This window comes from Sinocyclocheilus rhinocerous, unplaced genomic scaffold (assembly GCF_001515625.1).
Source record: "Sinocyclocheilus rhinocerous isolate Xijiao unplaced genomic scaffold, SAMN03320098_v1.1 scaffold2134, whole genome shotgun sequence".
In the NCBI taxonomy this organism is placed as follows: domain Eukaryota; kingdom Metazoa; phylum Chordata; class Actinopteri; order Cypriniformes; family Cyprinidae; genus Sinocyclocheilus; species Sinocyclocheilus rhinocerous.
Genome location: NW_015652303.1, coordinates 545,565 through 558,169, shown reverse-complemented (window position 1 = coordinate 558,169; position 12,605 = coordinate 545,565). Strand labels below are relative to the sequence as shown.

At 35.2% G+C, this 12,605-nt stretch overlaps 2 protein-coding genes across 4 annotated transcripts in view; one reads left to right on the top strand and one right to left on the bottom strand.

Annotated features, from left to right (window-relative positions):
• Positions 1 to 2,433: 2,433 nt before the first annotated feature.
• Positions 2,434 to 4,112, top strand: fabp2 (fatty acid binding protein 2, intestinal). The gene is made up of 4 exons (XM_016520546.1): positions 2,434 to 2,660; positions 2,805 to 2,977; positions 3,665 to 3,772; positions 3,862 to 4,112. Exons 1-4 carry the CDS (start codon positions 2,594 to 2,596, stop codon positions 3,910 to 3,912), a joined length of 399 nt encoding a protein of 132 aa, XP_016376032.1. The 5' UTR covers positions 2,434 to 2,593; the 3' UTR covers positions 3,913 to 4,112.
• Positions 4,113 to 4,666: 554 nt separating this feature from the next.
• usp53b (ubiquitin specific peptidase 53b) overlaps positions 4,667 to 12,605 on the bottom strand; it is a 28,630-nt gene continuing 20,691 nt past the window's right edge. For all 3 annotated transcript variants that reach the window (XM_016520581.1, XM_016520579.1, XM_016520580.1), the window contains 6 exons: positions 11,874 to 12,531; positions 11,729 to 11,793; positions 9,145 to 9,211; positions 7,089 to 7,897; positions 6,399 to 6,483; positions 4,667 to 4,993 (listed from right to left, as the gene is read on the bottom strand). In XM_016520581.1, the coding sequence (XP_016376067.1) occupies positions 6,407 to 6,483; positions 7,089 to 7,897; positions 9,145 to 9,211; positions 11,729 to 11,793; positions 11,874 to 12,531 (1,676 nt within the window). In that variant the 3' untranslated portion in view covers positions 4,667 to 4,993; positions 6,399 to 6,406. The remainder of the gene's footprint in view (positions 4,994 to 6,398; positions 6,484 to 7,088; positions 7,898 to 9,144; positions 9,212 to 11,728; positions 11,794 to 11,873; positions 12,532 to 12,605) is intronic.

The window sequence follows — 12,605 nt, the reverse complement described above, 5'->3', positions numbered from 1 at the left end:
AAGTGGATATATTTCATTGGTGTGAGAGTTTGTATTCATTGAATGTCACAGCTAGATCTTTTTATCGGTAACCTATCTTGTCACATGCTTTTATGTACACCTCTGTTTGCAGCATATATTTAAGTCTTGTATTAAAATATTATTTAAGAGATTTACATAGTCTGATTTGTTTGTATGTGTTGCAGGATAAAACAAAATAGCATTGTAATAATAGCATTGCTATTGAGAGTTTTTCTTTGACCAAATAAAAAATATTCATAGCCTTCATGTGTATTTCATTTTAATGCCTCTAAACATATTCATAAGTCTGTCTTGCTGCTTCTAATACATAGTCATACTGTCAAAAAAATATAAACCAAGTCAAATCTAAAATCATTGTTTTTAATAAAGTCAGACACAGACCCTCAGGCTCAGTCTCTTTATAGATGGTGTGTTATGAAAAGAAACATTAACAAAAAATATAAATGTCAGGAGTGTACAGATTGATTAAATATACTGAAAGTGTTTATTTTCTGGAAATTGTGAAAATGCTTACTAGGATCATAATTTTGACTGCTTAAACTTAAGCAAAAACTCTACAACAATATGAGCAGACTAATGTATTATCATTACCAGAGACAACTATTGCATTTCTTGCAGTCAGACATTAACAAATACTAAAGCAATAAGCCTGCTGCTCACACATGAATGTGAGTCACTCTCCAAATTTGTCTCAAGTCTAATATTAGAGCAACTGTCTCCTTCTTGTGGTATGAATATGTAACTACTTTGTTGCTGAAAACTAATGCAAAATGAACTTTATAATTCACCTTGGACTTTGAAGTCACTATAAGCCCAATATTTTCAATATTTCCACTTCCCATATTAGAGAAATCAACTTTCATTTGTATATTACATATTATGTAGTTGATCATTACCTTCCGGACATAAACTGTGCTAGCAGTCACTACTCCTCTGTAGTAAAATACAACACCATGCGAAGTACACTACTAATTATGTAATAAAAAGATTAAAACATCATAGAAGCAGTTTTAAATTGCGTCTAAGCTAAGGGTCAATGGGAAGATGTGATAGAGTTCAAGTTCAAATCACAAGAATATTGGATTACAGCAACCAAGCATGACTTCATCCTGATTAATAGGCAACCTTTCATGTTTCATAGAATTGTGCAGGAAAAAGCAGATAATCATACCTACAGTCTATGAACCACAGAGGCTTTAAAAAAGCGCATGACTTGTAAAACCACATAATTAGCCTATTATGCAGAAAAATTTAATTGTGCATATGCACTGATGTTGGGGTTAGTATATTATAAAGTATATTTTAAATAAATGCTGTTTCCCCCCTTTCCGTTAATCAAAGCATCCTGTTTGATAGTTTCCATTATAATATTAAGCAGCACAACTGCTTGTAACATTGATAGTAATAATAATAAATGTTTAATTATAAAAGAATGATTTCTGAAGGATCACGTGACACTGAAGATAAGAGTAACGGCTGCTGATAATTCAGCTTTAATTAAATATTTACTATACTTTAAATAAATTAAAATAGAAAAAAAAGGTTATTTAAAATTGTAATAATACCTCACAATAATACCGCTTTACTGTATTTTGAAAGAATAAATGCAGCCTTGGAGAACCTAAGAGCCTAGGTCTTATTAACAATTTTAATAAAATAAGATTGTTATTTTGTTAAAATAATTCATTATTTTGCAGACTCTGCAAGGCAAACATATGACCACAACTTTGTGAACTTTTTTAAACCGTAAATATCATAGATTAGTTTAGAGTTTTTCTTATCTTCACTTTCAATGGGACGATACCAAAGGTCTTCAAAGGTCTTCTTACATTGGCCTGTTGAGAGATTATAAGACTGAGGTAATGATGAAATAAACCATTATCAGAGATTATCATATCTCTTTATATCTCTTTATCTTGTCATGGAGTCTCCAGATGAAACTTCCACACCAAATGTTTGTTTCCACACCAAAATTATTAGTTTAAATGTTTTATTATCAGAAAATATGCCACAGCTCTTTTCACTCAATACTTGAATCATTGTAAGCAGTGACAGTGAATAATTCTCAGTAAGCTGGTGAGTCATGTCAAACACGAAGAGTTTCGCCTTTCACAGTTCTCAACAGGTTTAATAGATGTCAAATTACGCTTGCTGAAATTCATTGCCTAAATACACCACTCAGTTCTTGCTACATAAACCACAACTACTGAACAGACACACCCTACACAGTTTAAACAGCAAACAATTCAAACAAAAGCAGGACTTTGTGTGCGAACAACAAAGCCGCTACTGCCATGTGAATATTTGACCACACAATACAAGTGAGCGCTTGTTCTCATGGAATGACTTGAAGCCTCCACTCTTTTGCACAATTAATGAAGACGTAAGGCATGCTGGGATGTGTAATGTATAGCCTGGAGGTAGGGTGAGATTTATACTCGGTGAGCTTTACTCAGCCACATCAGCATGAAGATAATACTTAGATAAGACAGCGTGCTGTCACTCGCACAGGTATAAAAGACAGGCACAGGGTAAAGTTAGGTCGCCGTCAGAATCACAGCAGTCTGTCATCATGACCTTCAACGGGACCTGGAAAGTCGACCGCAATGAGAACTATGAGAAGTTCATGGAAGAAATGGGTGAGTGGACACAGACAAATTAAGCATCGCCTGTGAATTGTTGGATCCGAGATCAAACGCTGCAAGATTCTTTGAATTTCAGTCAGTCAGTGCTTCAGTCAATCATTATTTATAAGGTGCACGTGCACTGCATATTTTCAACAGGCATCAACATGGTTAAAAGGAAACTAGCTTCTCATGACAACCTGAAGATCACCCTGGAGCAGACCGGAGACAAGTTCCACGTGAAGGAAGTCAGCACTTTCCGCACACTGGAAATTGACTTTACTCTGGGCGTCACCTTTGACTATTCTCTGGCAGACGGCACTGAGCTCACAGTAAGCACAACGACTTTAGGTGCTTTCAGTCTTATATACCCTAAAGGTTCCTTATTTGCAGGTTCCTTATGATTCCATAAAGACCCTTTAACATCCATGGAAACTCTTACTGCACAAAAAGGTTCTTTATAGAGGAAAAATGTTCTTTAGATTATATAAACCGTTCTTCACACTAAATAAAACATGTTCCTTTAAGAGCTTAAAGGTTCTTTGGGTGACCGAGAGTGGTTTTTCTATGGCATTGCTGCAAAAAAAATCACTGAGGCAGTACTAATATGTACACTTTGGATACTAATATACACCTTGGAGGTACTGCTATGCACTTTTTAGGGGTTTTCTGAAAGTGATCAAGGGCAAAGGTTGAGATGCATGTTGAGCAGTGCTGAATGGTGATGCAAACAATAACATGGGATTGTGATGTTATACATTAACTCTTTTGTGTTAAATCAGTGTCACGTGTCACATTTACTGAATGTTGCAAGCTGTTTATTTGCTTAATCGATGTGCTTTTCTAATGGAGTGGAAACTACGAAGTTCACAATTTGAATATTTGAATGACAGACAAGAATATGTAACTTTCATAACACCCTCTATACAAGCCTCCTGAAGAAACAATCAGTTACCGGTGAACTCGACCTATCACTGCTCAGTTCAAAGTGAGTCTGACCATAGACCTTCTGATTGTAGGGATCCTGGGTCATGGAGGGAGATACGCTTAAGGGGTCTTTCACACGCAAGGACAACGGAAAAGTGCTAATAACAAGCAGGAAGATTATTGGTGATGAACTTGTACAGGTGAGTTGTTGTTAATTACGAATGAAGACAGAGCCTCAGATCAAAACTTGTGTTCTCTAACATTTTGAGTTTTTTTTATTTGCTTACAGAGCTATTCCTATGAAGGAGTCGAGGCCAAGAGGATTTTCAAGAGGAGTTAAATTGACATCAGCATTCCCAAAATTTCAAAATTACAATTCTAGTGGGACGATATGAAACTTTTACATGTTGTAACCATGGATGTTCAACCTGAAAATAAAGGTTTTAACAATTGGCAGGCCTAAAGTTTACAAAGCATGTATTTAAATCATGTGTCATTTGCACTGTGAGTTTTGATATTTGTGGTAATAAAGCCATTTTTACATCCTTTAGTGAGCAGTTTTATTTATATGCAGAATGAGTCATGATTAACTTATTTCAAATAGAAATACATTGAGTCGGCACAGGTAGAGCATGATTGTGGATTTTCTAGAAGGAAAGTACATTTAGATTTAAAACAAATATACAGTACAAAGAAACAGATTGCACCAGTGATTGAACATTTGAAGTTTATTAAACAAAGAATAAAAATAACTGCATAGACATCTCCAAAAATATATAGTGGATATCATTTTACATTATTAATTTATTTTGAATCATGTCAGTATTTTGCATGAAAAAAAAACCGCAGGAAGGCACTGCACAAACAACCTCTAAGGGAGTATGTACAAAGGTCCATTTGCAATAAAATTAAAGTCAATAACAGAATCGCTATTTTTGTCTTTAAGACTGACAATTTTTTGTTATATTTCATGGAACATGATCTTTACTTAATATCCTAATGATTTTTGGCATACAAGAAAAATCAATAATTTTGACCCATACAATATATTTTTGGCTATTGCTACAAATATACCCCAGCGACTTAAGACTGGTTTTGTGCTCCAGGGTCACATATATACTCTGTTACCTGTCACAATTCAGTAAAAGATCATCAATTAATTTTATATTCAGCATAAAATGGTCATTCCTGTTCACAAGCAAATACTGATTCAAGCCAAAGTGCATACTGCCCTCCTGTGGATGGCTTTTATAAGATACTCAAACGCCACAATTTACAGGAAGAGGGTACAAAAGGACAAGTTTCTCCTACGCTGCCCCTCAAATACAAATACATTGTAATTACAAGTACAAAAACAATACATATGTTTTTCAACTTCTTTGGCAATTCTCTTGCATTACTTCTCACAGGGTCACCAGGACCTGATAAGAAAGAAGACTGATTATATTGCATTGTTTTTAAATACATGTGACCCTACAGACAATAAGCAGTTTGGAGAATGGATGGATGAATGGATGTTTTTAAATACATAAAGTACCAGTCAAAAGGCTGAACACAACCATTCATTCATTATTATCTTAAAGCACAAAAATTTCACAAACTATGAATAGTCATTCAATGGCTGAATTCAGAACAGCACAGTGTTAATTTGGTATTATTATTTACTATTATAGTGTTTATTAATATTATGAATTAGCTTAATGATTTTATGTGATTGTCATTTTTATTCGTTTTTTTTTTATTATTAGCTTTTTTATTTTATTTCAGTTAGTTGCCAATGCAACATTTTAAGTTTTTCAACTAATGTTTATATGGATTTTATAAAATATTTTAAATAGGTTTAGCTAACAATAACAACCCTGCAGCATACTACTCTTACTATTTAACTATGTTTATATGGCAGAAATAGTAAGTCTAGTATGCTAGTATGCTGTTTCCAATTCAGTCCCAAATGAAATCACTCAAGGAATTTTATAAAATAGTAGTGCCCATTGTGTTTGTTTATTATTCATAGTTTGCCTTTTCCTTAACAAAGGTATGTTTAGGACAAACAAATTCACCTGCCACCACTAGCCCATCTTGTTTTATGTTCTTTATCAAAACAATAGAGCATTGCATGCACCACTGCCTTGTAACACTCTTAGTTTGCTTGGCTCAGCAAAACATTTGGCTGCCCAAAGCTTGAAAACAGGTTCACTGCTTTATGTTCTTTTATGGTCTTTCTCAGCACAATTCTCTGCTGTGTGTTATTTAGATGAAATAACGCTGATATCTGCACTGATGTTTGCTGTGTTCACTCAGCTCTATTCTAATGAAATGTTACACTGTATATGAGACAGCAATAAATACAAAGTTTACTAGAAAGCTGTAAGTGTAGAACAGTAAAATGACAAATTATCCTTCTCATTTATCAGGGTAGCTTGCGTGTTTAAAATATTTGATCAATGAGCCTGGTTGTCAGGCTCAGACAAAAAGAAACTAGATTACAGATACTTCTTGAAAATTTCTGACAGACAGCATAGATATAGGTTTTAAACATTATACTGCAATAAAGTAGAGGATCGATATTTATCACAGCCATTGATATAAATAATTAACTTTACAATAAGTATTTGTTAACATAAGTTAGTGGGTATATGAACTATGAACAATTGCATTTAATAAATCATACATTCTCTAAATGTACAGTTCATTCTTAGTTTGAGTTATCTAATGCAATATCTAATAAAGTCTATAAAGTGTTTATAGTCAGTACATTGCTAAAAAGTTATTTTGGGATTTGAACCAACAGATAAAACCGTATCTGAAGGTTTAGTGCGAACTTACCATAACTTTCACAAATATCCATGTTCATCTAGCCCTTTTGAAGTGACAGGGTGCCATTTAGCAGTGGGCTTATTGTTGCTATTGCCTGGAAAGGATAATTTAATTTAGTTAAGCTACTAACTACAGTTAGTAAGTTATTAAATACATACATTACTGTTCAAAAGTTTGAGATCAGAAAGATGTAAAGAAATGGACTCTTATTCAGCAAGAACGTATTAAATTAAACAGAAGTGACAGTAAAGACATTTCCAATGTTACAAATGTAACATTAAAATGTACACATTTCAAATAAATGCTGTTGTTTTGCATTTTGTAATCAAAGAATCCTGAAAAAAATATATTACAGTTTTCGCAAAAATATTATGCAGCACAAACATTTTAATAGATGTTTCCTGAACACCAAATCAGCATATTAGAATGATTTCTGAAGGATCGTGTGACACTAAAGACTGGAGTAATAGCTGCTTAAAATGTAGCTTTAAAATTGTATTTTTTTGTATTTTAAAATTGTAAGCTAAACTTGAAAAAAAGGTTTTATTCTAATATTAATTACATTTTTTACTGTATTTTGGTCAAATAAATTAGTCTTGGTGAGAACAAGAGATTTTTCAAAACCATCTTACTGACCCAAGCTTTTGAATGGTAGTGGCAATATAATAATATATCAATGACTGATTGAACAGATCATACCAGGGTCAGGCTTATTTTTGGCACGCTCAGATTGGCTCTCTATGCGGCTTGAGTGTCCTGTGTCTCTCCCGTCCTTGACAGCTCCTCTCGGCTCAGGCATGGAGAGGACTAACGGCCTCTGGTGGTGATACTTTAGTCTGTAGGTGTCTGTCATACAATTATCCACAGAGAAATAAGTAGTCAGCGCCACTCCAGATCCTGGAGACACTGAAGCAGATGGCTTATCCCAACCACAAGATCTTTCTCCAGGCTCGCTGGACACCTGCTCCCCTCTCTCCTGGTCAGAACCCGATTTTGAGCTCACATCTGATGAGCTTGGGCATGTGCCGTTGACTTCCATCCGTCTGTGTACTGCGGTGGTGTGCGAGGATGGAAAGCCACGACCGGAGGCTCTGGAAGCTGTCTGTGATGGCTCCTGCAAAATTCTGGGACGGAAGGGTGGAGTCTTTATCTCGATGGGTCGCTGTGCATGTTTGGAGTAAGTTGGCATCGATGGAGCTATGGCTGATTCTTCCCTTGGCTGCAGTGGGTAACTGCGATTAGGCCCCGGTGATTCGTGTGGAGCGACTTCACTGGTGCTGGAACGATAAGCGCTGTCTTCCTGCTCTGAAAGAGGGTTTGTGAGTTCTTCAGAACTGTTACACTCTGAACAGCTGATCTTGCCCAGGCGGCGCAGAAGGGGGCTTTCTGGGCTGTGGTGCCATCGCATGGAAACTTCCTGTTGCTCTGCTTGAAGTTCACCAGTTGATGGGTCTTTCTCTGCATTGCCCCCCTTCCTGGCACCACAGGATGAGTATCTCAGCTTCCTTCTGTGAAGCATGAACACATGTATTTAGACATCACCTTATTTCACAACGTTTAACATCTTCATCTCCACTTCATCAAGTTTCTCCATCTGTACCTTAGATTGTAAAGACAAACTAATAAAACAAAATCATGTTCACCAAAATGGATTGCTATACACTTGACCTATAAATTAAAGCAGTCAATGACATATAGTTGTCCATGATAAATAAAAGGAAAAATTATAGTTTAAAACAAATGCACTCTTGCATTAATGGTGGTTTCATATGGTTCAGAAAAAACTTTTAAAACATTTTCAAGAAAAAAATGTATGCAATGACTCAAATGTTGTATAAGTCATGTGGTATAACCATCAAGTAATAACATTTTCAAATATCTTACGTTTACAAAATTTAGTTTTTCATTGTTATGGGGTGGTCACACTAGTTTTTGAGCATGCAAAATTGTTTTGGACACTTTAGTGGTAGAGATATGACGTCATGCTATGCTGTCTTTTTTTTTTTTTATTCAAAATGTAACAAATGATGATAAATGCAAAATGTAAAAACACAACTCTTTACATAATAAAAATAAAATTCACAAATCAGAGTTTACCAAAATTATACTTTGGAACACAACAAAAGACAAAACAAAAAAATCTTTACAAGAGGTTGCGTTTCCAGTCTCCAGTATTTGCATGTGTATGAATAGAGGTCAATGGAACAAAAAATATAGTGTGCCTGCCCATTAAGTCAAAACACAAAACTTTGATTTAGTGGCCAAATCAAAATATTTTAAAAACATATTTAAGCAATGAAACAGTTTTGTTAAAATATTTATATAATTTTTTTTTCTTCAATATGAGTTATATCACCTTCACTTTTTTTATTTTGTGCCTCTCAAAAAATGTATGAATTGTAATTAATAAATTAAAAACATTATTCTGCAAGTAATTGTAGAAATTGCATTTTTAATGCATTTATGAATAAATTAATAGACATGACAAAAAAATGATCATCACATAATTTACCTAAATGCATAACTCTCAAGTACATTATTGTTTGTTTTTACAAACTGAGGTACAAGTTGGAAATCACCCAAATTTTTAACTTGTATTTAACTCTTTTTGTTATTTTGTTTATATATTAATATAAATATTTCCTTGATATTCCCTAAGGCAAATTGTGAGTGAAATATCACCATGGCATGCTGTTGTAAATGTGAATTGTACATTGTAACATATTTGCAGTGTAAAGACAAAGCCTGTAAATACCTTGAACTTGGGCTGCCTTTCGTGAGATGTTCTGAGTTCTTTCCCTGAATTTTAACCAAATGTTTACCTGAGGGAATAAATGTGCAATAATTTATTTCATGAGACATCAACCAACAGACAATAAAGCCTAAAAGGTGAATTTTTGCATCTCTGCCATGGGTGTGTAGCGACAGAGGAAAAGAACTGCCAAAATCCTCCTAGCTGGATCGCAGTGGGCACAGACACACTCACTAGGACGCATCCTACTCACTTATTTATAAATAGACAGACTATTCATCTCTTTCCTGCCAACCTGCTGAGCTCCATGTGAGGATAAAGCCACAGGATACAACATGTGCTCTAAGTCAAAGATTTGGGCTTCAGTAAGCTTATAGAATACATTTTACCATTGTAATGATGTTTTTGCATTTTTTACTTTTATGATGCTCCTGCATTTCTGTCTTTTACTGAATGTGTGCTGTCCTGCTGGCTTCTGGTGCTTTTCTCTTTACTAAGAAGGGGCTTTAAAATTCCATGACTTCTGGGAAGCCAAGATGGTCCTGAAATAGTACATGTGGATTTGAAGAACTAGGAGCTAAATGCCACACAAGACTGCCACGCGAGCCTGATCGACCACAGTGCAATTTAAAATGATAAAGAATTCGTTTTTATCTATTTTCTGCCTCCATCTTTGTGTTCCAATGCAATATATATCAGTCTTTAATGGGGCAAAATGTTTTAAATTTTAAGCTCCTTCTGTCTCTTGCGAAGCAGAAGAAGGGGAGAGAGGGATTTTCTCCGTTTTTGGCATGCTACCATGTGCTATCATGGAATTAGTGAGAATTACAGCTGTGTAAAATCACAAAGTGTACAAAAACATGACAAAACTGTAGACGATTCAGTCTTTTGGAACAACTCCAAATGCCTGTCTCTCTTTTGGGGTTTGATGCGAGCTTGGTTTCATATGTAGCTTAAACTAAGACAGACCATGCTATACAATGAAGTGCCACATATGACCTGAAATGCTCATTCTGTGAATGAGATGTGTATTTTGTTAAAAAAAAAAAAGTCCTCTACAGAATGAGCATTTTGTGATATGCTGATTCATGAAATAGAATTTACAAGTGCATTTTGTGACATCTCTTTCTACACTAATTTAGAAATGCTAATTACTAAATTACAAACAAAGAAAATAAAACATAGCTGTTTTTTGGGCATTTTACCACTTTTTATGACAGAAAAAAGGCAGAAAGGACAGGACCCACGAATCATAGACTAGATTCAAAACAACCTCTCCTATATGAGCTCCAACGCTCAACATCGCTAAAGAATATGGGCTACTGGCTGGGCCATGACTTCTGTTTTAAAATCTTGAAAAAGCAAATTAACTACACAAAAAATATTATACTTTGGACCAACTTAAAAATATATACTCAAATTACAGGCAAATGTATTAGTTTTCTCAAATGTATTAGTATTCTCAAATTATATTTATGTTTTGGTTCAAACATAAAATTTTGATTTAATATTAATCAATACTATTTATTTTCACGAAGACAAAAACATATGTGACCCTGGACCACAAAAGCAGTCATAATGGTCAATTTTTTTAAATGATTCATACATTTCATACAATTCATACATCATCTGAAAGCTGAATAAATAAACTTTCCATTGGAAGTTTATTTGGTTGGTAAAAAGTTGGTTTGTTAGGATAGGACAATATTTGTTCGAGATACAACTATTTGAAAATCTAGAATCTGAGGGTGCAAAAAAATCTAAATATTGAGAAAATTTAAAGTTGTCCAAATGAATTCTTAGCAATGCATATTACTAATCAAAAATTAAGTTTTCATATATTTATGGTAGGAAATTTACCAAATATCTTCATGGAACATGATCTTTACTTAATATCCTAATGATTTTTGGCATAAAAGAAAAATTGATCATTTTGACCCATACAATGTATTGTTGGCTATTGCTACAAATATACCCGTGCTACTTATGACTGGTTTTGTGCTCCAGTGTCACATATACAAAGTAAAAAGATTATGTACTATAAAGATAATTTACTATAAAGATTATTTACTATTTACTATATACTTAATTAATGAGTGTCCTCTGAATAAAAAATTTAAACAGGTCTAGTCATTCGATTAATTTGTAACGAAGCAAAAGCTTCATGTTTGTAATAAAATGTGCTTGCTTCAGGTTAAAATACAAGTCCTCTATCCATAATATTGCTTTCTCCAGTGAAAAAGTAATCTTGTCTGAATCTTAAGAGAAATATGCACAGATCAAATAATATGTTGGTAGCTTTTGATGTGAGAGGACAACAGGGGATGGAATTTTTCACTGGATGATGCATTATTATACATTACTGGTATTTTAGCCAGAAGCAACTGTTTAAGTTAAAAAACCTTAATGATGTATGTGTTTCTCACAAACATGCAGTTTATCACTTAACAAGATGTTACTTGATGGACTGGAGTCATGTGGATTACTTGTGGATTATTGTGATGTTTTTATCAGCTGTTTGAGCTCTCATTCTGACAGCATGGTTTAAACCAGAAACCATGTGGCATAGCGTATGATTAATACTCACTGTGGTACTGCGGAGAACGCACTGCCTCCGTTTTTGAGTCACCTTGGTTATTATGACCTTGATCCCTGAGGAAATACACCACTGAATCAAGAACAAGGAATCCAAAGGACAAATCACACACCTATGACTACTTAATTTCTCCTACCTGAGGTGCTGTGCATCTTGACTGAGTCTGAGCTCTTTGCCTGTGAAGTTCTCAACACCTGGAGAGTCAGGATTGGTGGAACCACTGCTCAACCTATCACTGCTCTCGTATCCTGATTCTGTCCTCTGAATCATCCAGTTATCACTCCGCTGTGCTACATTTGCTCCACCTTTAGGCCTCGTCACCATCATCTGTCGCTGAGACTCCTGGGAGCTTTGACTTTCAGTCTCCAAACGTGAGTCATCTTCATAAATAGTCATCAGACCTTTTTGTTTTTCCTTCATCAGTCCTCTCTCATGGCCAAAGCGACGGACACATCGAGGGCTCCCACGCTGTTGCTGCTGCTGACGCCGCTCTAGTTCGCTCAGCACGCTGTCTACATTCAGAACCTCTCGCACTGGTCTCCATGACGGCTTGGACTTGCTACGCTCCGGGAGACTTGTAGACCCACGATGGCAGAGGGATGATGAATCAACGTGACGAGTGGAGCCAGTGGCCATTCCCTGGTTTGAGCGGGTGGACTCCTGGGGTGATACACGTGGATGTACTGAAGAATGCTCAGGTCGAGAGACTCGTGAGGGAAGAGTTCTCTGTCTCTGGTCAGAATGAAACCTTGGGCCATTCTCAGGGGGAGAAGATGATCGAGGATATGTCATATCTAAAAAATTAATAATACAAATATTATTTAATTAGTAAGTAATTAAAATTATATATACAAAAATACAATGGCCC